The following is a 22,237-nucleotide window of genomic DNA, read 5'->3' as shown; positions in this document are numbered from 1 at the left end:
GAATATGCAGAAGGAACTCTGCTCCTTAGTGCTCACCTCACCCAAGTGGGATCCCTGCCTTTCCTTTATTTTGCCCCTCACTTTGCCTCAATTCCTCTTCTGTTCATTAAGCTGTGGCATGTCATAGCTTTGCCAAGTGCAAAGCAACTACTAATACAATAAAACCTGATTGCACACATTTCCTTGGAGGTAAAACTGAATCATTTCTTTCATTAGCCAAACTTTCCCCATCAAACAGAGTACTGGGACCGGCTGAATTCCAAAAACCTACTAAGTCTCTTCAGCTGCTAGAAACCCACTGTTCCTAATTCAAAACTTCAAAAGAAAAAAAGAAAGATAATTTCTGCAAGGACCACCGGCTTTATTTTCTGCTTCTTCGCTGAAGGGAAATAAACAAATAGAAACAAACAAACAAAAAAATGCTCCGAGCCAACACCGAGCCCCTAAACCACAAGTGTCTGGTATTAAAGCGGCACAGAGAAACACCCCGTCGTCGGTAACTCCCCACTTTTCTGGAAAAATCTCTTTAATTTCGAGAGGAAGATGAATAATTCAAGAGCTGGAGCGCCCGCCCGGGGGGACCCACAGGCACCGAAACTTTCCCGGTGCGGCGAGCGCGGAGCAGGCGGCGAGAAAAACCCCCCAGCCCGGCGAGGATGGAGGTGTGAGGGCTGGAAATGAAAAATAAACCCCGAAACGCCACCGGGAGAGAGACTCGGAGCCGCGAAGTCCCGCGGCCAAGCGCCGCCGCCCCCGTCTGCAGCCGCAGAGCCGCCGCGTCCCCTCGGGGCACGGCGGGCACCGCACTCACCCCGGGGGGCACGGGCACCCTCAGGGCTCTGCCGACACACACACACCCCTGCAGCGCCGGCGGAGGCGGGAGCAGCCTTACTTTTCTGGCTGGAGTATCCCGGGTAATATCCATAGTAGCCGGTGATGCGCAGGATCCTGTCCTCGATGGTGGCCACGCCGTTGGGTGCTGCCTTCCCATCCATAGAGGGAAGGAGCCGCGCGGGGCGGCCGGGCGGGACGGCGAGCGCAGCCGGGAGGGCAGCAGCGGGAGCGGGAGCAGGAGGAGGGGGAGGAAGGAGAGGAGGAGAGCAGCAGCAGCAGCAGGAGGAGCAGGAGCAGCAGGAGGAGGAGGAGGAGGAGAGGGGGGAGGAGGAGCGCGGCCGCCGCAGCTCGCGGAGCCGGCGGGGCGCTCGCTCGGCCTCCGCCGCCTGCTGCAGGACGGGCTCCGCAGCGGCCCCCGCCCTCCGGGATGGCTGCGCCGGGCTCGGCCGGGCCGGGACGCGGCCGGAGCGGGGGATCCGAGGGCTCTGGTGCCTCGGCTCGGCCGCTGTGCGTGTGTGAGGGAGCGCCGCTGTCACCGGCCGTGCCGCGGGGCTGAGCGGGGCTCGCCCGCCTCCCGCACCGCCCGGGACAGCGCCGTGTCCTCAGCTCGTCCTGCAGCTTCAGGCGCTGCCATCTGGCCCCCGCCGCTGTCAGAGGAAGGGGAGAGCCCTTGAATTCGGACAAGGGGACAAGGTTTCACCGCTCCACGCTGTGCGTGTCACAGGATGGTTTGGGTTGGGAAGGACCGCAAAGCTCATCCAGTCCCACCCTGTGCCGTGGGCAGGGACACCTTCCATAGAGCAGGTTGCTCCAAAATCCATCCCAAGATCTATCCTGGGACACTTCCAGGGATCCAGGGGCAGCCACAGCTTCTCTGGGCACCCTGTGCCAGGGTCTCACCACACTCACAGGGAGCAATTTCTTCCCAGTATCCCATCCATCCCTGCCCTCTGCCTGAGGCCATTCCCCCTTGTCCTGCCACTCCATCTCTTGTCCAAATCCCAGCCAAGCTCTCTCGGAGTCCCTTTAGGTCCTGGCAGAGGCTCTAAAGTCTTTCCAGAGGCTTTTCTTCCCCAGGCTGGACAGCTCCCTCTCTCCCACCTGTCCCCATGCCAGAGGAGCTCCAGCTCTGACCCGGCACCTTCATCGCCCCGAGGATCCCGGTCCCTCTGTGTCAGCAGATTGTGCACCTGCTCTAACACCCCTCGTTTGTACAATGTCCACAAAATCCTTGCCTGCACTTGGATAAAAAAGAGGTGACAAATTCACCATTTGGCTTTGTTACTCACTCCAGAAGCTAATTCTGTCTCTGGCAACAATTAGGCTTTGAATTACTTGACTTTTCGTGCCACGTTTCTCTCTGCTAGACTGAAAGGACCATTAGCAACCAGACTTTTTTCCTTCAAAATGTGTTTCTATCGGGTAATCAACTTTTTTTTAATTTTTTTTTTTTTGGAGGGTGGCTGTGTCATCCTTACCTTCACTTACTCCTTTTTTCATTAACTGGCACATGAAGAACCCAGTCAAGACATTCATTCCATATCCTTTGCTTCTTCCTCTGCTCACATTCGTTTTTCTCAGTTCTGTGCTTGGCTAAATAAGCTGATGGCACAAATCTGCCTTTCATGAGCACAAACAAATAATAGATGTATTAAAAATAGCCGTTGCTGTGGCTTTGCTCAGGGAGTCATTAGCTGGTTAGTGTTTGTACAGTGCTTTGAAGATCAAGGTTTTCTGGTGTGTGGATGCACATATGAAAATGCACTTGCAATATTAAATACCCTTTTGATCTTGATTTCTTGTCTCTTACCCTGGTGCTGGGTAATACTAAGGGCAGTTACAAATCAGCAATAAATCAACCACCAACCACCAAAATGACTGAGGAATTCAAGGCACAGCTCATTTCACAGCTTCCCCATCCCATTTTAAGCTAGCTATGAAACAAGATCAGTGCCTTTTCATGCTTTTCAATGTGTGTGTATATATATTTTTTTTTTTTTTTTTTAATTTGTCCAACAGTAGCACAGACTCCTGCATGGCAAATTTACACCAACATAAGACATTTGTTTTTACTTCTAATTTGTGGAGTGCCATAAGCAGCCCTCACCCCTCCAGGATTTCCCAGACCATGGGTCAGTAGGAGCTGGTGAGGCTCTAAGCTCTACTGCAGGATTAAAATTCCCTGTCCTACTTAGGGAAGCACAGTTGATGCAAAAATCACTTGCCTGGTGTGTTGTGTGGAATCTCTGAACAAACCACCAGTCCCCCCCCTTTCCCAATTTCACCTCCAGTGGGAGTTGGTGTTATGAGAACATTACCAGCATTGATCTCAGCTTCAAAGTCAAATTTTGGGACTTAAAAGTGTTACTTTGAAGAGAAGGGAAGAAATGACTGGTTCATTTGAAGGTTAAACTGATGTACCCAGAAACAACTCTAAGCTTCAAGCTTTCCAAACACCTTAGTTCAGGCTTAATTTTTCATCTCCTCTCTTCCTCTTATCCCTAGGCTTTCAAGGACATGCTGTGCATGTTTAAACATCACTAGATGATAATACAAGCAAAGCCATTCTTGAAATTGCTCCTGCCTGTGGTTCCTTTCCTTTGCAATGGATGCACAGTGATACTTTCTGTTTTATTGAAAGCTTATAATGAATTGCAGCTCTGTATTGTTTCTGAATTCTTACTATGCTGACTATTTTTCTTTTCAGAAAGATCAAGCAAATTGCTTTCTCTGCAATTGGGCTTTTTGCAAGTTACAGTTAAAGATGTGCAGAGCTGAGCAAGATGTATTAACTACATTTATTACCAAGAAAAAGACTCATAGTGAGGGGCACATGGGAATTTCTTTCCTCTCTTTAAGTTAGCAGGGCCATCAAAGTCACTATTTGCATAAATATGCTGAAGTGATTTTGCAGAGAGATTTGTGTATTTACTGTTCCGTGACTAAACTTTGAGGGTTGATCCAGAAAGGAGCTTTAAAAGCATCAATTTTACCTGTAGCTTATTGTACAGGGTGAATTTCCCCCAGATTCCACAAATAGGTGCCTTTCTCTAAAAGGAAAAGAGAGCCTTTCACCATTACTGGCCACAGTATTTGGCCAGAGTGTTTTCAAAAAAAACCCAGGCCATATGTTTGCAGAAGTATCTTCTCAAGTGAGAGAACAATGTGAATGTCTCCTGATCATCTTGCTGATTCTGCAGACAGTCCCAGTGTCTTTTTTGCTGCTCACAGCTTTCCCAGATAGCCTCAAATAGAAAGGAACAAGAGTCTGGGTGTACTTCACAGCTGCTTTCCAAATCCCACTGGAAGGGAAACCGTGAGTGTCCTCATGTGAGCAGAGCCTGAGGAGGCAGATCTTTCCTCCTCTGCCCATTTTCTGACCACATCACCTCTGGTTTGCTCTCTGTGAGGTAAGAGGAATCATTTCCTCCTTTGCAGCTCCCTATTTGTGCTGCAAGATACCCTAAAGACCCAATTGTGTTAGCTCAGAGCTCCCCGTGTTGGAGCCCAAAGGGTCACGGACAGCAGAGAATCAGAGGATGGTTTGGGTTGAAAAAGACCTAAAAATCATCCTGTTCCACCTTCTGCCAAGGGCAGGGACATCTTCCACTATGCCAGGTTGCTCCAAGCTCCATCCAGCCTGGCCTTGGACACTGCCAGGGATGGGCAGCCACAGTTCTCTGGGTACCCTGTGCCAGAGCCTCACAGGGAAGAATTTCTCCCCAAAATTTAACCTAACCTTGCCCTCTGGCAGTGTGAAGCATTCCCCCTGGTCTGCCACTCCAAGTCTTTATCCAAAGCCTCTCTCCAGCTCTCTTGGAGTCCCTTTAGATACTGAAAGCCTCAAAAATTCACCCTGCATCATGAGCATTTCAGGATTTAGGGAAAGATGAAAAGCAAGAGTGGTGGCAAAAAATGCTTAGAGTTGAAGTGGTTGCCTGAGATCCCTTAGCAGATCAACCACAGGCTTTGAGGAACACAACCCAGTTCTCCTCTTTCCCATGCCAATTCCATGTCCTTCTCTGCTCCACCATCCTTCACAGACCTCCCCAGTGCAGCTGAGGTGAGAGAAAAGGGAGATTTTCCACCATGAGCTGAGGTTGCTGCCAATCCTGTCATCTCATCTCTTTGAGGACTCTCTGCCCTGTGTTGTTACAAGGATTGAGAGAAAAAAAAAAAAAAAAACAGGCAGCTCTAGTCTGTCATGCAGCTTACCTGTGAGCCTGTGAATGTGTGGAAAAGGGAAAAAAGGACTTGCACAGAGAGGATTGCTTAATGCCAAGTGAGAGTTTTAAGTGAAAAATTAATTACGAGTTGATCATTCCAAATTAGCTGTTTTCATCCTTCCAATATACATTTTAAAAACAAGAATGTGTCATTTTGGCTTGGATTATACCTAAACAAGAACCTTTAAAAGTCATGGCCAAGAGGACTTCTCTCCTGCCATTTGGAGAAAATTATTTTGTGTGTTATGGATCCAGTTCTCCTTTCAGACAAGTCACACTGGTGTAAAACCAGCACCAACATGAAGAAGCTGGACCCATAGATAGGGGAAAAAAATCTGTAGTGTTTGAAGTTCCTTTAATTGTCCTCTGAAGTGACACCATGAAAGTCACTGGAGCAAAGCCAGTCCTTGCTTAATCTGCCTCGTGCACACCAGGAATGAAGGATGGACTCAAGGTCGAAAGGACTCATTGGCAATATGGAATTATTTAGTGTAAAGATGTAAAGTTGGCAGCTCAGTTTTAAGAGCTTTTCGCCTCTCTGTTTGAACACTGGGGAGATTCCAGCTTGGACCAAAATTTGAAACCCAGTTCCAATATAATTCAGAGCATCACCAGATATTAAAAGGATTCGATTTGGCAATGAGCAAGGCAGCTTTTTTAATGCCAGTTGATTTCATTGATGGGAGGCAGAACAAGAAACAATCAATTCTTTCCAAAACCATGACACAAAGCAGGCACTAAGGATGGAGGAGAAAGCTGCCAGAGCAGTCTGCATGTTCCAGAGCAGTTTGTGTGGATATATCCATGCTCTGATCCACCTGGGACACCAGGAATGACGGGGGCAATTAACAATTGCCCCCGTGCTGTATAAAAATGAAAGCCCCCAGCTCAGTGCATTCATTCCAGCTAAAGGCAGCAAGAAAGGAGCTCTCAGGACACTCATCATTTTTGTTTGCAAATAGCAAGGGGACGTAGTTATTCCTCTGAGCCCACACTCAAACATTTCCTGGAAACATTTATTTAGCAGTAGCACTGTCAATGTATTGATGCCTGTTTCAAAGGGAAGGAAGCAGAGAAGAGAGTTGAAATTGCAGCTGGTTGCTGCAGGTATTTGCTCCCTAAGGATCATCTAAGTCTGCTCAGTCTCAATGACAAAATAAGAGTAACAGTCACAGAACTCCATATAAATGCAAATAGCCATGGCCACTGTGTTCTGCATCACTTCAGATGGGCTGAGACCTGTTTTTACAAAGTACTGATCATGTTTGTGCCTTTCCCTTTAGCAGCTGGACATACACAGCAATATCCATTCCTCTACTTTTTAAATTCCCACTTCTTCAGCAGGGTCTGAGAATGATAAACCACCACAACTGAATTCTTCTGCTCTTTTCAACAGGGCTGTGGCCATGTGTACCAGCAGATCTTTCTTGGGAGTAGTGAGAATTCAGACTGACAAAGTCTGCTGCACTTCCAGATTCCATTGGGACTGCAGTGGTAAGGATAGGAAAATGAAATCTTTACTTGTACAGGACATGGGGTACTTTTTGGAATAAATTTGGGTTGAAATATCCAAGGAACTGCCCTTCCCAGTCAAACCAGAATTGATCCCTGAACAATCTTTGGAACTGGAGTTCTACTCTGTGGCTCAGCTGGGATGAGACCCACACCAGTTTCTTGAGCACCTGCTAAGATTTTGTGTATTTATCCCTGCCCCTGGATCTAGAGGCTGGAAGTGACCAGGCAAGTGTCTGGTTGGCATGGCTGGTGGTCAGGACAGTACTGAGCTCATGATGAGGTGTCAGAAATCTCTTCTGAGATTGTGATGGTTTTTTAATGGCTTTTGACATCAGCAGGACCCATAATGTAACACAAGAAATTTGCACTATTGGGCACTTTTACAAGGCAGTTTTCTTGCAGATGATAAACTCTTGGCTCTTTCTGCACATACAATCTGCACCTATGAAGTTTCCCAGATGGTGTTTTGAGGACATAAAGAGTTCATGAAAATCAGCATGAAAAACTCAAAAATCTCTACCACCTCCTGGTGGCAGAGATTTCCTGTCTGTGTACACAGGAGGGATGCTGATGGGCTGAGGTCTGATCATTTCACATCACTGCAAAGGCTTTGGTGTCTTCAGATCTGTTCTATAATTTCTCAAAATTCTCAGTGATACATAAGGAGTTATCCTCAGCTTTCCCTTCCCACATTTCTCCCTGCCTACATCAGATCAATTTCTTCAAGCTGCTCCACACTCTGGACTGTAAAGCCAAGATGGAAGATCTCCCTTTCTGCCTCCTTCCTTTTGGAGTATCATGCTTTTGGAGAAAGTGATCTGTCCACATCCACTCAAAACATGGAGATTGAAACAAGTGATGGGACTTGGCCCCAGCAATAAAATGAGTCCAGTCCCCTGCCCTTCACAGCTCCTTCAGATCATCCTGTACAAGGATGGAGGTTCAGCTCCTTCTGATGTCCCAGACTGATTCAGAGCACATCCAAAATTGCTCTGAAGTTTTGTGTGAATGAAGCCCTCAGTGTCACCACTAAATACCTGAGTGACTTGGCTTGGGAAAAAACATTCTGAAGGCTGGGATGTCTCATCCTGAGTCACTTCCAGGAGGCACAAGAGCAGATTGTTGCTGTATCCCAAGGCTGGATTTGGTGATTGCCTGTTCTGAATTATCCAAATTGTACCTGGAATGGGATAGGGCAGCACAACTCAACAGAGGCTGGGGGTGTGTGTGTGCATACGTCCTTTCAAAACACTCTGGTCAGTCAGGAAGATAAATGTGTGGAGAAAGAAAAGCTCCCAGGCTGGGGATGGTGCCTTTAGCTGTGCTCTGCTTTCCCTGTCAGCCTTGGGAGGATGGTACATCACCCTTTGGAGCAGTACAGCTGCAAGCTGAGCCTTTTTGCTCTTGGGAATGAGGTTTTTATGGCATGAACTGTCTGTGGAGGTGAGGTTGATGTTTATCTTTGCTCTCCATCTGTTTGCCGTGCTGGGCTAAGTCAAGCAGATCACAATCAGCCCTCACTGCCCAGCCCCAGCCTGCTGGCTCTGTCATAGTGCCAGCAGCTCTGACATCCCTGACCCCTCTGCAGAAGGGCCTCATGGATTCGGATTGCCTGCACGTGCTCCAGGCTGGTTTGTCACCTTTGCACCTTTGCCATGTGACAGATCTGGCTGGAGCCCTGCCAGGTTTGCAGCCCAGCCCTGTCAGCTCTCTTCTGCCTCACAAATGGACATGTAGGACTTGTGGCCTGCTGTGATGCTCCATATGTAGCCCCAGAGCAGCTCTGCATCCCTCCCAAAGTCCTGCCAAAGGAGCACAGTTCCCTTCCCCCAAAGAACCCCAGAACTCAACCCAGTGTCCTTATCCAGCTCTCATCACATACTGCAGCCTCAGAGTATTCACTCCTGAATCTCACCTGCCTCCAATATGAGATGTTACATGACAGGACATTAAAAGCAAAACAGGAAGAGTCTGACCAGTACCCTAAAATAAAAAATAATCATGAGCTTTTTCCCCATTTCTTTTGCCAATTTGCAAAGACTTCTTCTGCCTCTGCAGCTACTCCATGGCCATGGGAGAAAAGCTGCATCCACTGACCCTTTCTCTAAAGGATCCACGGGTAAAGCCTGCGTTTTAGAACCTGGTTTCTCTCTGGAAACTCCTTGGATTAGACACTTGTGTAGGAAAAGAAATCTGGTGTCCCACTCCCTCTGCTGGTACAACTTTTCAGCCTTTGCCTTGTACCAAAGACAGAGCTGTTCCAGTGCTGTTTCCAACATCTGCTCTTTGGAGATCTCTCTCTGTGTCCAGGAGAAAGCTTGGGAGGGGCAACACTTCTCTTTTGCACACTGTTTTCTAATGAAATCCAGGTTTTCTGGCTGTCTCTGAAATTTCTGTGTGAGCTTTTGTATTTGGAGATTTATTTCTGTGGTCACAGAGATGCCTGCTGCTACCCAAACTTTTCTGATGGCATTTGTTCCTGCTTCCATTAGCATTTAAAAACTTCTTCCTTCAAGATCTCCTTGTCTGCTGCTTGGTTCTTTTCTGTGCTTCAGCCCTCAGAGGTAGGATCCCAGTGTAAATATCTCATTTTCTCCTTCTAACTGATATTTTATTCAGAGAGCTTTCCACACTGCCAACAAGCCCTGGGCAACCTTTCCATCTGATATTCTTATTTTTAACAAAGCTCCTTATCCCATGTTTGGCAAATGCCACATATTTTTTTTTAAAAATTTAAATTGCCAGGAGGAAATTTGCAATATGGCTCTTCCTGTAGTGATCACACACATTACACTGAAATCATTTAAATGGGGTCTTTGGTCTTCACAGTGATCAGAGTTTGGCTTGTGTTTCTAACAGGACCTGTTAAATTCCAGCACAGACCAATGTATTCTGCAGCCAGAATGAGCTGTCATGTTGAAATATCCAGAAAACATCCAAACTGATTGCTATTCATCACATAAATTATGAAACCTTTCATCAAGAACAGAGCCAGCTGTTACTGTTTTTAGCTAAATATATTACTTTTAAATTGTAACACTTCTTGCTGACTTCCAGAGTAATTCAACTTAGCAATGTTTTCAGTGTCTGGAGGTGATTCATTTTCTGCTGCTCCCTCTTGCCATATGTGAATCTTTATCTTTATCTTTACAAAAAAACTCCAGAATTTTTCTTTACTTAGGAAAGAAAAATGTTCAATTCATACCAAACACTGCTGGCAGCATCATTTTTCAATGACAAAAATGGTACTTGGGATGGCAATGAGATCTATGTGAAAGGGTACCACAAAGCACTGGTTCTGTGGAAGGGTTTTTTATTTTATTTTATATTTTTTAATATGATACTTGGCAGAAGTCACACTCTAGGGCAGGAAACCTTCTACTGTGACAGCCAGGACAGTGCTGGGTTTCTATTTAAAGTGTACCTTGGAGGTGACACATTTGCTTGTATAATCTCCAAAAGAAATAAATTTACTAAACTCAGGGCTGTGACTATTATGCTATTAAAATGTGGAGAAATAATAACAATTTCCTATCATTTGGTGTGAAAAATAGCTAGTTTCCTTTTCCTTTGTTTTTAATAAATGACCTCCCTGTGTGCCATTCAATTGTAGTATAAATCCAATGGTTCTGTTTCAAGGAGATGTCATGGGTATCTGAAACTTCTGTTGATACTTTCAATTTATTACATCAAGAACAGGGACTACTAAGGTTTAGGTTGTAAGTCCAAGCACTCAAATGTTCAGAAGCACCAGACTTTAGGTTGTCTGTGCCATCAGGACTGTGCTGGGTGGGCTTTTACCACCTGTGAAATCATTCCTGGTACCCACCCTGCTGTTCTGAAGCAGCCCTGACAAGCCCCCCCTGCCCTATGAAGCTGCCCCACTTCCAAAAACTGTGTTATTCATGTTAAAGTCATGTTATGATAAAGTTATTTATGCCCAATTTGAAGGATGGTTCTTCCTCTTCACCCCCTTCTCCCCCCTTGTCTTGCACACAGAGCCATCCCCATCCTTCCACACACATTCCCTCTCACATCCCCAATGTTTAAAAAGCAGCACAACCTCAAAACTGGCTTTTACTTATCCTCCCAAATCCAAGTCCATATTCCATTAAATTACTGCACACTATTTTTCCTGCAAGTCTTTTACCTCCTGGAGCTGCTGACACAGTGGGGACAAAACACCAAGTTATTATTTTTCCATGCTCTGTGTGAGAGCTGAGCCCCTGTTTCCCACACAACCAAACCTCTGCACAGAACTGAACACGAATTATTCCCTGTGGGACTTTCTGTGTTGCTCATCACTGGTTTTTCCATGAGAAACTGGGAGTTTTGCAAAGAAAATCACCTTTTAGACTTCACTACATGTCAGCAGCATGGAAAGCCTTCAATTTACACACAGAGAAGTAGGTGCAGAGACAAAAGCACCAATTTTGCAGATATTTAACTGAGGTTTAACATTTTCTATGTTCAAGGCACTCAGTGGTATCTTGGAGGGCTCAAGCCATCCCTAAATCAAGCCTACAGGGTGTCTGAATGGACCTCACCAACAAAAAAAATCACTGATAATCACTGACCACAGGGGATAGGAAACTTGCTTATCATCCCTCCTCCTGCATTGCCTTGCCTGGCAATGAAACACTGACAAAACTTTACTTTCTTGGAGCAAAAATCAATCTCCTTAACAGAACCTGAGAGACCAAAGCTCTGGGACAGCATCACTCAGTGAGATACAGGAGGGAAACCAGACCCAAATTATGTAGTGCAGACAAAGACACATCGTGTCTGTGTTAAAAAGAAAACAAAACAAACAAACGAACAAAAACAAACAACCAAAACCAAACAGAAATACAAGCAACCACTTTGAAAAATAGCCTCAAAATGCTACTTAAGAGATTACAAGAACATCAAACCAAACCCAGAGGAATCTGTAATATGCAGAATTATTCTGGAAGCTGAGGGAACACTCGTGGCTTTCAAGCACTTGTAATTCCTTTTCAGTGTCAGCAGCAGTTGATGCCAGTTGTGTTGCAAAGGGCTGGGCTGTCCCTCCTCCTGTGCCATCTCCACTCTGAGCCCCTCCACCTTCCTCTGCTCCCTTCTGGATCTGTTTCTTATCTTTCCAGGACACCAGCTGCTGTTCCTGTGCTTTTCCAATGCTGAGCCAGAGAACCCAGCTTTTTGCTGACTTGATCACAAGTTGGGCTCCTCAGCTTGTACCTGAAAGGATTTATCTTCCTACAAGCCTTGTGCAAATCTGTTCCAAGGAGAGCTTGTCAGAAAGGATGAGGAGAATTATCACACCTTGTTTAGCTGTTCCAAACATCCTTGTTAAGTCTAAACTGAATCTTAGCATTCCTGCTGCAATTAGGGGAGAAAGATAACCAGCTCCATAGGGTGCTTCATCCCATCCTAATTCAAATACCTCAGACAGGTGGCAAGATGTTTTTCTAAGATTGCTAAACTGCATCTAAAGGACTTTTCTTCCCTGATTTTTCTGAATGTCTGTAGGTATTTCTATAAACACAGAACTTACAACAAGAAGTTTTTCACATTAAAATGCATACTGTGAAAGGAAATTTCTTTTGCTGCTTTAAAATCTCCCACTTAACCATTTGATAGTGCCCCTTTGTCTTTTCATTCTGAGAAACAGTGTTGAACTTCTGCTTTAAATCTTCTCCATGCTCCTGCTACTTTCCCATCACTCCATCATATTCTCTTCCTTTTAATCTCTGTTCCAGGCTGATCTTTCCCTCATACAGAAGTTGTTTCATATCTTTGGCCATCTCTGATGCCCTTCACTGTGCCTTTCTCTAGTTTGTTTTATCTGAGATGTCCTTTCTGAGCTGGGGGAGCAGCACTGCACACAACCTGATGCAGATACACTGGGGATGTGCAGGAAAAGCCAAGGGATGGTTTCTGATTTGTTATCTGCTCTTTCTAATAACCCTCCCATGCTGTTTTCATTTTTGTGCACCTCTGGAAGTATTGCCACAGCTTTTAAGATTTCTTTTCTGGATTGTAGCAGCCAACTTGCAGCTTCTCTTTGTAAATGTATTGTAAGAATATATTCCTCTGTATTTATTACCTTTGAATGTCATCTTGCATTTTACCATTTCATTAGCATCTAAAGATCCTTTACTTACCATTTCCTCTGCATTTTAATCACCCTGAGGGAAGGGTGTTTGATGACACCCTGAATAGATGCCTGTCATTCAGCATCATGGCCTAACTGGTACTTCAAGGAAGATTAAACAAAAAAAAAAAAAATTCAGAAGTCTTAGAAAGCATCACAATAATTTCCATTATTTGTGACTCATGGGAAATATCTGGCTGCCAGTGTGACTTTAGGCCAAATTTCACCTCCCCTTGCCTCAGGCTGTGAAACAAAAGATGCATTTATAGTGCATGGCAGAGGCCAGAGAACTTTGTCCAGCTGTTTCCAAGTCCAGCCTCCCAGGCTGCCAGAGCTCATGCATCTCCTGCCTCCCTGAGATTTCTCCTGGTGGAGGAAATCAAAGTGACTCTCCCAAAGGGACAGTTATTGTCACCATGGAGAAACAAAGAATTCGACCTTCTATTCTCCTACTGAATCCAAAGCAGAGCCAGGGGCTAAGAAGAAATTATCCCAGCCAATACCAGGACATAAACCTAAGTTTATAGACTCCCTTAAAAGTTTATTCTCCTTTGTAAGTACCTTGTAGGTCTGCAGAGGATGATTTATATCCATTATAGGTTTTCATTTCAGATCTAATTACCTGCAGCCTGGGCAGCAAAGGGTGAGGTTCCATGAACAGGGGATGTGAAGGGAGGATAATTCACTGGATCCACAGTCCAGATCCAGCAAGGATCCTCTCAAAATCCCTCTTCAGCTCTCTCATAGCCCCTTCAGGTGCTGTAAAGCTGTTTTTCCCTTGCTTCCCTAGCTATTTCCCTAATATTTCCAAGCTACACTTGGAAAAAAAAAAAAAAAACCAAAAAAAAACAGTCTTTCTAAGCCTTTGTTTCAAGATTCACTTGCACTAAGGGAGACTTGGGAGCAATTAGAGTGGCTTTTACAAACCAGTCATTTTTCTATTTGCAGTTCAGATCCTGATAGTAAATATGACAAAGGGGCACTAAACCTTTAAGTAGCTCAAAGTATTGCTGTGCTCAGAGCAAGGCAAACTGAAAGAGAAGCCAGAAGAATACTTATGCAGACCATGTTACCAGAAGCATTTAGGGGGACTGCATTTATAAAGAAAAATTCTTACAGTCAGTTATTAGGCGATAAGTGGAGCAGTTCATTGGCAGAGACACAGAAATACACAGCAGGCTACTGGAGCTCTTAGGGAAAATACAATTAACTTGGTAACAAAATTAAATATAGTAGATCTATAATAACTGTGAGCAGCTTATAGTAAACCCAAAGGGAGTATTAAGAATTCAACCCATCAATCATCACAGCGTGTAACCACCCCTGGACAACATTTCTAAGAACCTGTTTGCAATTTTATGCCTGTTCCAGTTACTGTATGAATAAAGCTGATCTGTGATTGATTTTTACTGCTATGACTCCTTGAATTTCAGTTCTTCACACTAGTGATTTAATTTCACATTTGGATATTCTTGGTCTTTTCACACATATGAACTGTTGCAGAGTTGTTGCAAACCCATTTGGGCTATTTCCACTTCTGCCAAATAAACTTAGACAAGGTTTTCACCAAAATGAGACTTGCTTTCTCTATGTAAAAATCTGGATAATGGTTTGACTTCTAATTATAAACAACTGGAGACCTGAGGCTGCTTAATGAAAATGTGTTGGTAGTGCTGCAGCCACCTGTGCTTTTGCCTCACCTAAAGTAATCATGAGTAATGCCACAAACTTGGTGAAGTTTTTATGCTAAAATCCCAGCAGGAGAGAAGATGTATCTCCAATCATTCTGAAGAAAAAATATATCCATAAGATTGCAGCTTACAGAAATCAATTCTGTAAAAAAAAAAAAAAAAAAAAAAAAAAATTGCTGCCTGCTCTGTTTTGCCATGATAATCCAGTTTGGGCTCCACATTGGTGATTTGAAATTGCAACACGTTCACTCAGCAGCTTTTCATTCTCCACAGATTCCCTTCTGCACCACAGGACAGAGAAACTCATCCTGTCTTGGCCCTAGAGTGAGGCTCCACACCTTCAGCCATGAGAGCTGCCCTCAAAACAAGCTCCTTGCTTTACCTGCCCTCACAACCACGGATCACTTCATTTCTCTCACCTTGGGTGAATCCCAGCACTGAGTTCTGATCTAAGTCCTCTGCTGCTCCTGCCAGCTCAGCCCCTCACAATCCCACCTGAACTGAATTTTTCCATGTGCTCCCCTGGAAAAGATAATGCTCTATTCCTTCTGTTCAACACCACTTTATCCCAGGGAGTCAGAAGTAAGTGGAAATCTCAAATTCCAAAAAACCCTGAGGCTCTGTGACCATTCCTAAATTCACCTTGTACTTCCAGAGCCCCCCAGGGATGTGCAGCCCCAGCCTGTGCTGGCTCCTTTGCCCCAAGGAAACATGGAGAAACTGCAGTTCCTAGGAATTCAAACAAGGAGATTTGTTACAAGCCAGGTCTTGGAAAGCTGCAGAAGCACTTGAGAGGTCAAGTTTGGTCAAGGCCAACTCTGCCTTCTTCTCCCTGGCAGCTTCCCAGCTCCTCATTGTCCCAGTTCCTCATCTTCCCAGTTCCTCATCTTTCCTGTTCCTCATCTTCCCAGCTCCTCATCTTCCCAGTTCCTTATCTTTCCTGTTCCTCATCTTCCCAGCTCCTCATCTTCCCAGTTCCTCATCTTCCCAGTTCCTCCTCACTCTGCCCAGGGGCTGGGAAGGACCTGATGCTGCCCAGGGTCTGATGAAAATGGTCTTGGAGAGGAGTTTTGGGCTTCTTTTCACATCCATCTCCATTCATAAATCAGGGAAAGTGCTACAGTGAAATTCCCACAGTTGGGAGCATTTTAAACTCCACTCTCCAGCCAAGGTAATTCCAGAGAGGAGCTGGAATTGTCACCCAGCAGGCAGGGTGACCTGGGAGAGTTGTAGGATGAGGATCTGAGGAGCAGCAGTGAAAGTTCTTGCTGGAGATGTTTTGATCCCAGCACTGTGTTTCCTTTGGAAATGCCAATCAAAGGCTCACCTCCTGCAGTTTCCTCTCTAGCTCTGCTCAACAATCACCCAGAAAGGAGAAAAAAAAAAAAAAAAAGAGAAAGAAAAATGCCACAACCCTCTAACCATTGGTTTTCCAAAAGCATTATTCAAGGGGAAAACACACAACAGTTGCTCTCTAGGGTGAAAAAATAAAATTGTTTCCATTCCCATGGCATTGGAAAACACGTATATTGACTGAGCTCTCAGGAAGCAGGGGCTGTTTGTGTCCCAAACCAGGGCCCACAGAGACCCTCCAAAAAGCCCTCCCAGCACCAGGAGTGTGGCACAGACCAGTGGGGAGAGCAGGAGAGGCACAGACCTTGAAAAAGAAATATATTTCATAATCCACAGGACAAGGCACCATCTCAGGTAATGCAGAGCATCCTCCAGGACAGCCCAGAGTGGCCTTTATTAGTCTGAATTGTGCTTTTGGATCACTCCAAGGGCTTGAGCTGACCTTTTCTCTCCCCTTTTACCCTGCTCAGGGTGGCATGAGCTTGCTTCCATTAACAGAACCAAACCCCATCTTTCTTTATTTCACCACTTCTCCCCCTGCCTTCACCACCAACACTCAATCCAAGGATTGCCAGTATCAAGGGAAGAATCTACAAGCTCTCAGGTTGGCTGGTGGTTTATTTCTTACCAGGTAATTCCTTAATCCAAATGCACAGCAGTGGAGGGTCCAGGGGGCTGCTCCAGCAAACACTCATTAGCTGCCAGGGCTGGAGAGCTTTTTGGGAGAAACCAAATCCTGGAAGCTGTGCAGGTGATATGAGAGTGACAAAAATACTCCCAGGGTGGATCCTGTTCTCTGCAAAGATCTTTCATAAATACAGCTAAATGAAGTCATGAAACATTGCTGCTTAATCTCTTTGGAGAAAGGCTGTGCTGCTGCTCAGAGCTAGTGATGACTCCCCTGGCACCTGGCAGGTTTTTAAGAGCAGCAAAAAAAATCCTGTTGCCTTCTGAGCAGGCACAGCCATATCTATTTTAAAAAATGCCATGTTCATGCTCTCAGGAAAATGCTCAGCTGTCACAGCAGGGCAGGTGACAGCAGCATTTCATCTATGGGCTCTAGAGCTACTGGTGGACATCATGTCTTTTATGGGCAGTTAGGTGCCTCTTCTTGTCTCCATCCAGCAAATTATTTCATTTGCAGCCATTACCATTTTTGTGTGCTGTTAAATAGACCATTGAAACCATGGTTCAGTCTCCAGCCTCACCAGGAGCACCACAAACTGCAGATGGGCTGCAAGGACAGTGTGAACAGCCTCTGTGGCCAGGACAGCAGGTTGGACAGGGTTTGGAGCACCCTGGGACAGTGGAAGGTGTCCCTGCCATGGTAGAGGGTGGAACTGGATGGGCTTTAAAGTCCCTTCCAACCCAAACCATTCTGTGATTTTGTGACACCATGTATAGTGGTTTTGGTTAATTAATTTGAATTTTTTTTGTTGTGAGATGGGATTAGGAGGAAGGTAAAACAGGCTTAACTTTAAATGGCACAAAGAGAAACTTTATTTCTAGAAAATATAAGAAAAAAAAACTTAGAATAAAACTGTAGAGCACTTTTCCTTCTCTTATACACATTTTTTTTCTTTCACACTGAAAACGTACAGAAAAAACAACTCGGTTTATAATTTTAAAAAGTCTTTTATTAATTTACTAGGAGGAGAAGACCAAATTATGTCTCCTCTTCTAGGAGCAGACACGTCTTAACAGGTAAAAATTTCAGGAAAACCTTTTCAAACCACCACACCATGTCACCACCCAAAGCTGTTCCATGAAGGGAACCCCCAGTGCCCCCCTCCCCTCTGCCTGGACACCCCTGTGGATCCCAAATCAGCTGAACCTGCAGTGGAGTGGGGGATGCTGGATGAGCCAGGAGGAGAAGCAAGAGGCAGATCAGCTCTCCCTGCTCTGTGTGTGACACTTGGCAACTCTGAGCCTTGCAGTGCCAACAGGCTGCTGGAAGAAAAGAGCCTGATTTGCCTTGAAGCAGTGGGAGCTGGGGCTATGTGCAGCCTCTCTCTTTGCCTTGAAAAGCATCTGTTAATAGAGAGGAGTTGGAGGGGAGCAGCAGACAAAGAGACATCAGAGGCACGATCCTCCCCATCAGTGCCACTGCCTGCCAGGAGGGTTTCTCATGCAGCCCACGCCTGTGATGTGCTATTATAGTCCCTGAAAAGAAGGGAAAATGTCAAGTTTAGAACATCGTGGCTATTTGCAGAGGTATAATGCTGTTACAGCTCTGAGATGTCAGGCAGTACAGGCTGCTGCCTGTTCCCAAGAAGCAATTCAGGACCCAGCTCTGGAGGAGTCACCTGAGTAAAAATAAAACCAATCCCAGAATAAGGCAGAAGTCCCCATTTAGCTCCTTTTACCCATCAGGGCACACAGGGAGGGATGGTGAAGGGCTCTGACCTCGTGGGACATTTCCCACACTCTGGCATCCCAAAGGCCACAAGTCCCAGGGCAGCCACCAAATTTGTTGTCCTGCCTGTAACTCATTTTTCTGTTGTATCTGCAGCAACAGAATAAACTCAGGCCTCATTTCCTGCATCCCAGGTCACTCCTCAACAAAGAAATCATCATTCCCTCTCCAAAGGAGTTTAACAAAATCCACTAAACCATTTTCTCTGTGGCCCTTCATGAGAAGCTCCAGGTATCCCCTTCAGCATCCAGTTTCTCAGGACACCAGCACAGCAACAATTCCCTTCCTTTTGGGATATTATTTTAAAGGACAGAATAATCAAACATCACACACAGGTTTTCCTTCAGAGCTGGCAAAGAAAATCCCTTTAATCTGAAATATGACACAACCTGATCAGGTGCAGGCGGGAAGAAAAGCACCAGATCAGAGAGATTTTGCTTTCATGTGGCTACAAGATAAATCATCATCCAGGGCAAGTAATGGGTAGTAATTGTAAATCCTCTCTGCATTTACAGCACATCAGAGACCTGATGGCTGAGGTGGCTCCGTGGCTACTGAGCCTCCCAGGCTCCAATTACCCCTCTCCCTGCTCTCTCTATCAAAGGCAAAAAATTGCTTTCTTTATGCTAAATGATCTGCAGGGTGGAGGAAAATGGGCAAAAGAACTTGGAGAAACAATTGTGGCTCTGCTGTGCCCAGGTCTCAGCTGTTTCCTCAGAGGAGGAGGCACAGCAGGAAGGTGTGGGGCTGAAGGTTCTGCACCTCACCCACCCTGTGATGAGCTGGCTGTTTGCTTCAGGAAACAAAAAAAAAAACTAACCTGTGTTCAGTTTGGTCTTTGGACACTCCAATGTACTAGAGAAAAAGGGTTTTGTTCTTCTGACACTGCACTTCCATTTAGGAAAAACACCCTGCAGCACTGAATGTCCTGGGCAGATGGACATGAGCATGGCAGGGGAGTCATTTCCCCTCTTAGACAAGGAAAAACCAAGGCTGATTAAATTAATTTGATAGTGAACCACCCAGCAATCTTGTGGCACAGAACCTTCAGTCTCTACACCCCAGCCAGGGCTTGGCTTCTCAGGCCCTGCTGCTCTCCTGAAACAGAAACATCCTTTTGTCTCCTGCTTCCCTCCTCCCAAGTAGCACAAGACCAGGGTGCTCAGCCATGACCAAATCTCTGTCAGGTACTTTTATCCATTCAGGGCATGCCCTCCCCATCTCTTAAAACAATTTAAAAGAGTCTGTGGAAGGTGTCCATGCCCAGACACCCCACACTTGCAGTGCCTCTTGTAGTTACACAGCCATGCAAATGCTTCCATCACTGCCTGAGACGTGGCAGCTCCATGGCAATGTCCCTGGGTTTGCTGGATGCAGATTTTAATTAATCTGCAGTGTTTTCAGTGCTCAGGTTCACTTGCTAAATCCAGGCTGATCACTGCACCACTTCCCTTCTCCACTGCATCAATTATTGTCTTACACACTGATTTGGTGCTGACTTGACCCAAAATTACAGATATTGCTTCAACTTTGGGTTACAAGCAGCAGCCATGGGTTTATATCCTCAAGAACAGCCAGGTAAGCAAGAGCCTTTCCTTCCCCATTCTTCAGATTCAATGCTCAGCCCATAAAACCACACTAACATTTTATTTCCAGAGTGTCAGCTGAGATCCCTCTTGCACAGAAAATTCCCAATTTGTGCTTTTCTCACTAGCACCAGTGTCAGGGCTCAGGGTTTGCCATGGCAGGGAAACTCACAAGCAATCCACACTGAGATTTCAGCTCCAGGTTTCTGTCAGGCTGGGGTGTCCAGAAGACTCTTGTGCAGATTTTAATGATGTGGGTGTTATTCAGCAGCACAAGCCCTGGTGTGGCTCACAGCACTTTGCTTTCTTACAAGGCAAATGTGAAATTATAGGATGTTTTTCCTATTTCCTGTCTCCTCAAAGTTTGTACTCTGCTATCTGTATCTTCTGTCTCAGTATTTCCACAGCCTCATCTCCTTCCCTCACTCAGATATTTCAGAGTAATAGTATATTGTATAAATTGTATATTTTTAAGCCCAACATGCTGGCACCAAAACAAATATCCAATTAAATACTTATTTTTGACAGATGCTGTACAGCTTGCATGCAGCCACATCCCTTGATTAGCCTTTTGTTTTTCAGGCTATTAAGCCACAATTTTCACTTTCAATTCTAGAGGAAAGTCTTCCCTGGGCTGTGCATCCCCCTCCTGCAGCCCTGGCAGTGACCTTGTGCCCAACATGCAGAGCCCCTGAGCCTTGGTGGCTCAGGAAGATTTTTCTGTCACTTCCAGCAAGGACAAAACACCCAACAAACCTCTCTCTGCCACCATTTCTCCTGCAATCCATGGTCCAGAGGAGCTGCACACCTCCTGCCCATAAATAAATTCCACGTGCCCAGCACTGAGGCACAGCTCAGCTGTCCCTCATTCCAGCCTGGACTCAGTGATGCATTTTACTGCTTCCCTCCTTTCCATTTTAAACCCAAGCCCAGGTGATTTTTTTTTTTTTTTATGCAGGTCTCCTTGGCCATGGCTGTGTCTTGAATATAATATCAATTTTTTTCTAGTTAACTCTTCACTCCTCCTCCAGCTCCAAACCCCTCTGGGATGCAGGATTGACATTGCTGGAGTGTTATTTATTCTCACAAACTACAACCTGTCCCAGCAACCTCCTCAGCTCCTTGTGCCCAAATTACCTTGTTTGTCCCCACAAACCCATCCTGGGTTTTCATGCAACACTGCAGCTCCCATTTTGTAACAAAAATCCAATTTCTTTCAGTTGAATTTCAGCCTGCATCCAAGTTAGATTTAACCAGACAGGAATGTAATGCAATAAGTCAGTGGAATGGAAGACTTATTTGCTATTTTTTAATATTAAAAATGCAAAGTATAAATAATCTGGGGGGAAAAAATTAAATCAGAAAGCCTGAAATTGCATCCATAATTGCAGATTAAGTTATGGAAAGAATAAAGTACAACTCCATGGACAGATGATTTCCAGAGGCAAATCAGTAACTTTTAAAGGGCATATTGACTAGAGAGAATGAACCTTGGGAAAAGAGCTAAAATTGAAAAAATATCTAGCTGGCAAATTATTTAAAATAAAGATTTTTCAACTACTTGATCTAAAGTACAGTTAAATCCAGATCTAAACATTATGACAGCAAATCCCAGGTCAGGTTATACCCTGATCCTGGCAAACATTTTCATTATTGAGACTTTGCTTGTATAAGAGAAGATGTTTTAAATTTACATCAGACACTCTTGATTTCATTCTAAATCTCTTTTTATATGAGTATGGTCACTTTTTTTGCAGGGATTTAATTTTTTTTAATACACTATAAATTTTCCCTGCATTAAAGAAAAAAAATATCTGTTAACATCAGCCTCTTTTGTTGCCCAGTTCCATTTCCTCTACCTCAGATGAAATGAAATCCTTAATGAAGAGCCTCATTGACTGTAGTTTACCTTTCCAGTCACTTTCTATTAAAGATTTGGAAAATCAGTAAAAGTACAGCTCCACTCCCCAGTGCTGGCCCAACACAGAGGTTAACATTCCTTTTCATGCATGATGTGCAGAGCAGGGGTTTTCTGGGGATATTTTTGGAAAAGGACAGTGAAAAGCTGCCATTAATCTCCATTTGTGCTCCTCCACAGCCCAGCTGCAGCCCAGCACTGCCAGGAGCTGCTCAGGTCTTTGGCAACCTTTTAGTGTCAGACAACCACAGAGTCATTAAGTTTGGAAAATATCTCTGAGATCAACCCCAACCATTCCCCAGCACTGCCAAGGCCACCCCTGACCCCTGTCCCCAAGTGCCACATCCACATGGCTTTAAACTCCCTCCAGGGGTGGGGACTCCACCACTGCCCTGGGCATCCTGTGCCATAAAATTCATGGTTCAAACACTTAACAATTCCTTTTTGTGAAGGAATTTTTCCTAATATCCAACCTAAAACTGCCCTGGTGCCACATGAAGTCATTTCCCCTATGGTTTGTTACTTGGGAGAACAGAACAAGTCCCTCTCACCCATGAATATT

At 45.0% G+C, this 22,237-nt stretch overlaps 1 protein-coding gene across 2 annotated transcripts in view; it reads right to left on the bottom strand.

Moving 5' to 3' along the window:
- SLC35F4 (solute carrier family 35 member F4) overlaps positions 1 to 1,098 on the bottom strand; it is a 108,426-nt gene extending 107,328 nt beyond the window's left edge. Inside the window, exon 1 of one of the 2 annotated variants that reach the window (XM_079309327.1) lies at positions 893 to 1,098. In XM_079309327.1, the coding sequence (XP_079165453.1) occupies positions 893 to 995 (103 nt within the window). In that variant the 5' untranslated portion in view covers positions 996 to 1,098. The remainder of the gene's footprint in view (positions 1 to 892) is intronic. The other variant, XM_079309326.1, reaches the window with a different exon arrangement.
- Positions 1,099 to 22,237: the final 21,139 nt, after the last annotated feature.

Source organism: Erithacus rubecula (genome assembly GCF_903797595.1).
Source record: "Erithacus rubecula genome assembly, chromosome: 6".
Taxonomy (NCBI): Eukaryota; Metazoa; Chordata; class Aves; order Passeriformes; family Muscicapidae; genus Erithacus; species Erithacus rubecula.
The sequence above is the reverse complement of the archived record's forward strand: the minus strand, read 5'-3'. Positions and strand labels throughout refer to the sequence as shown.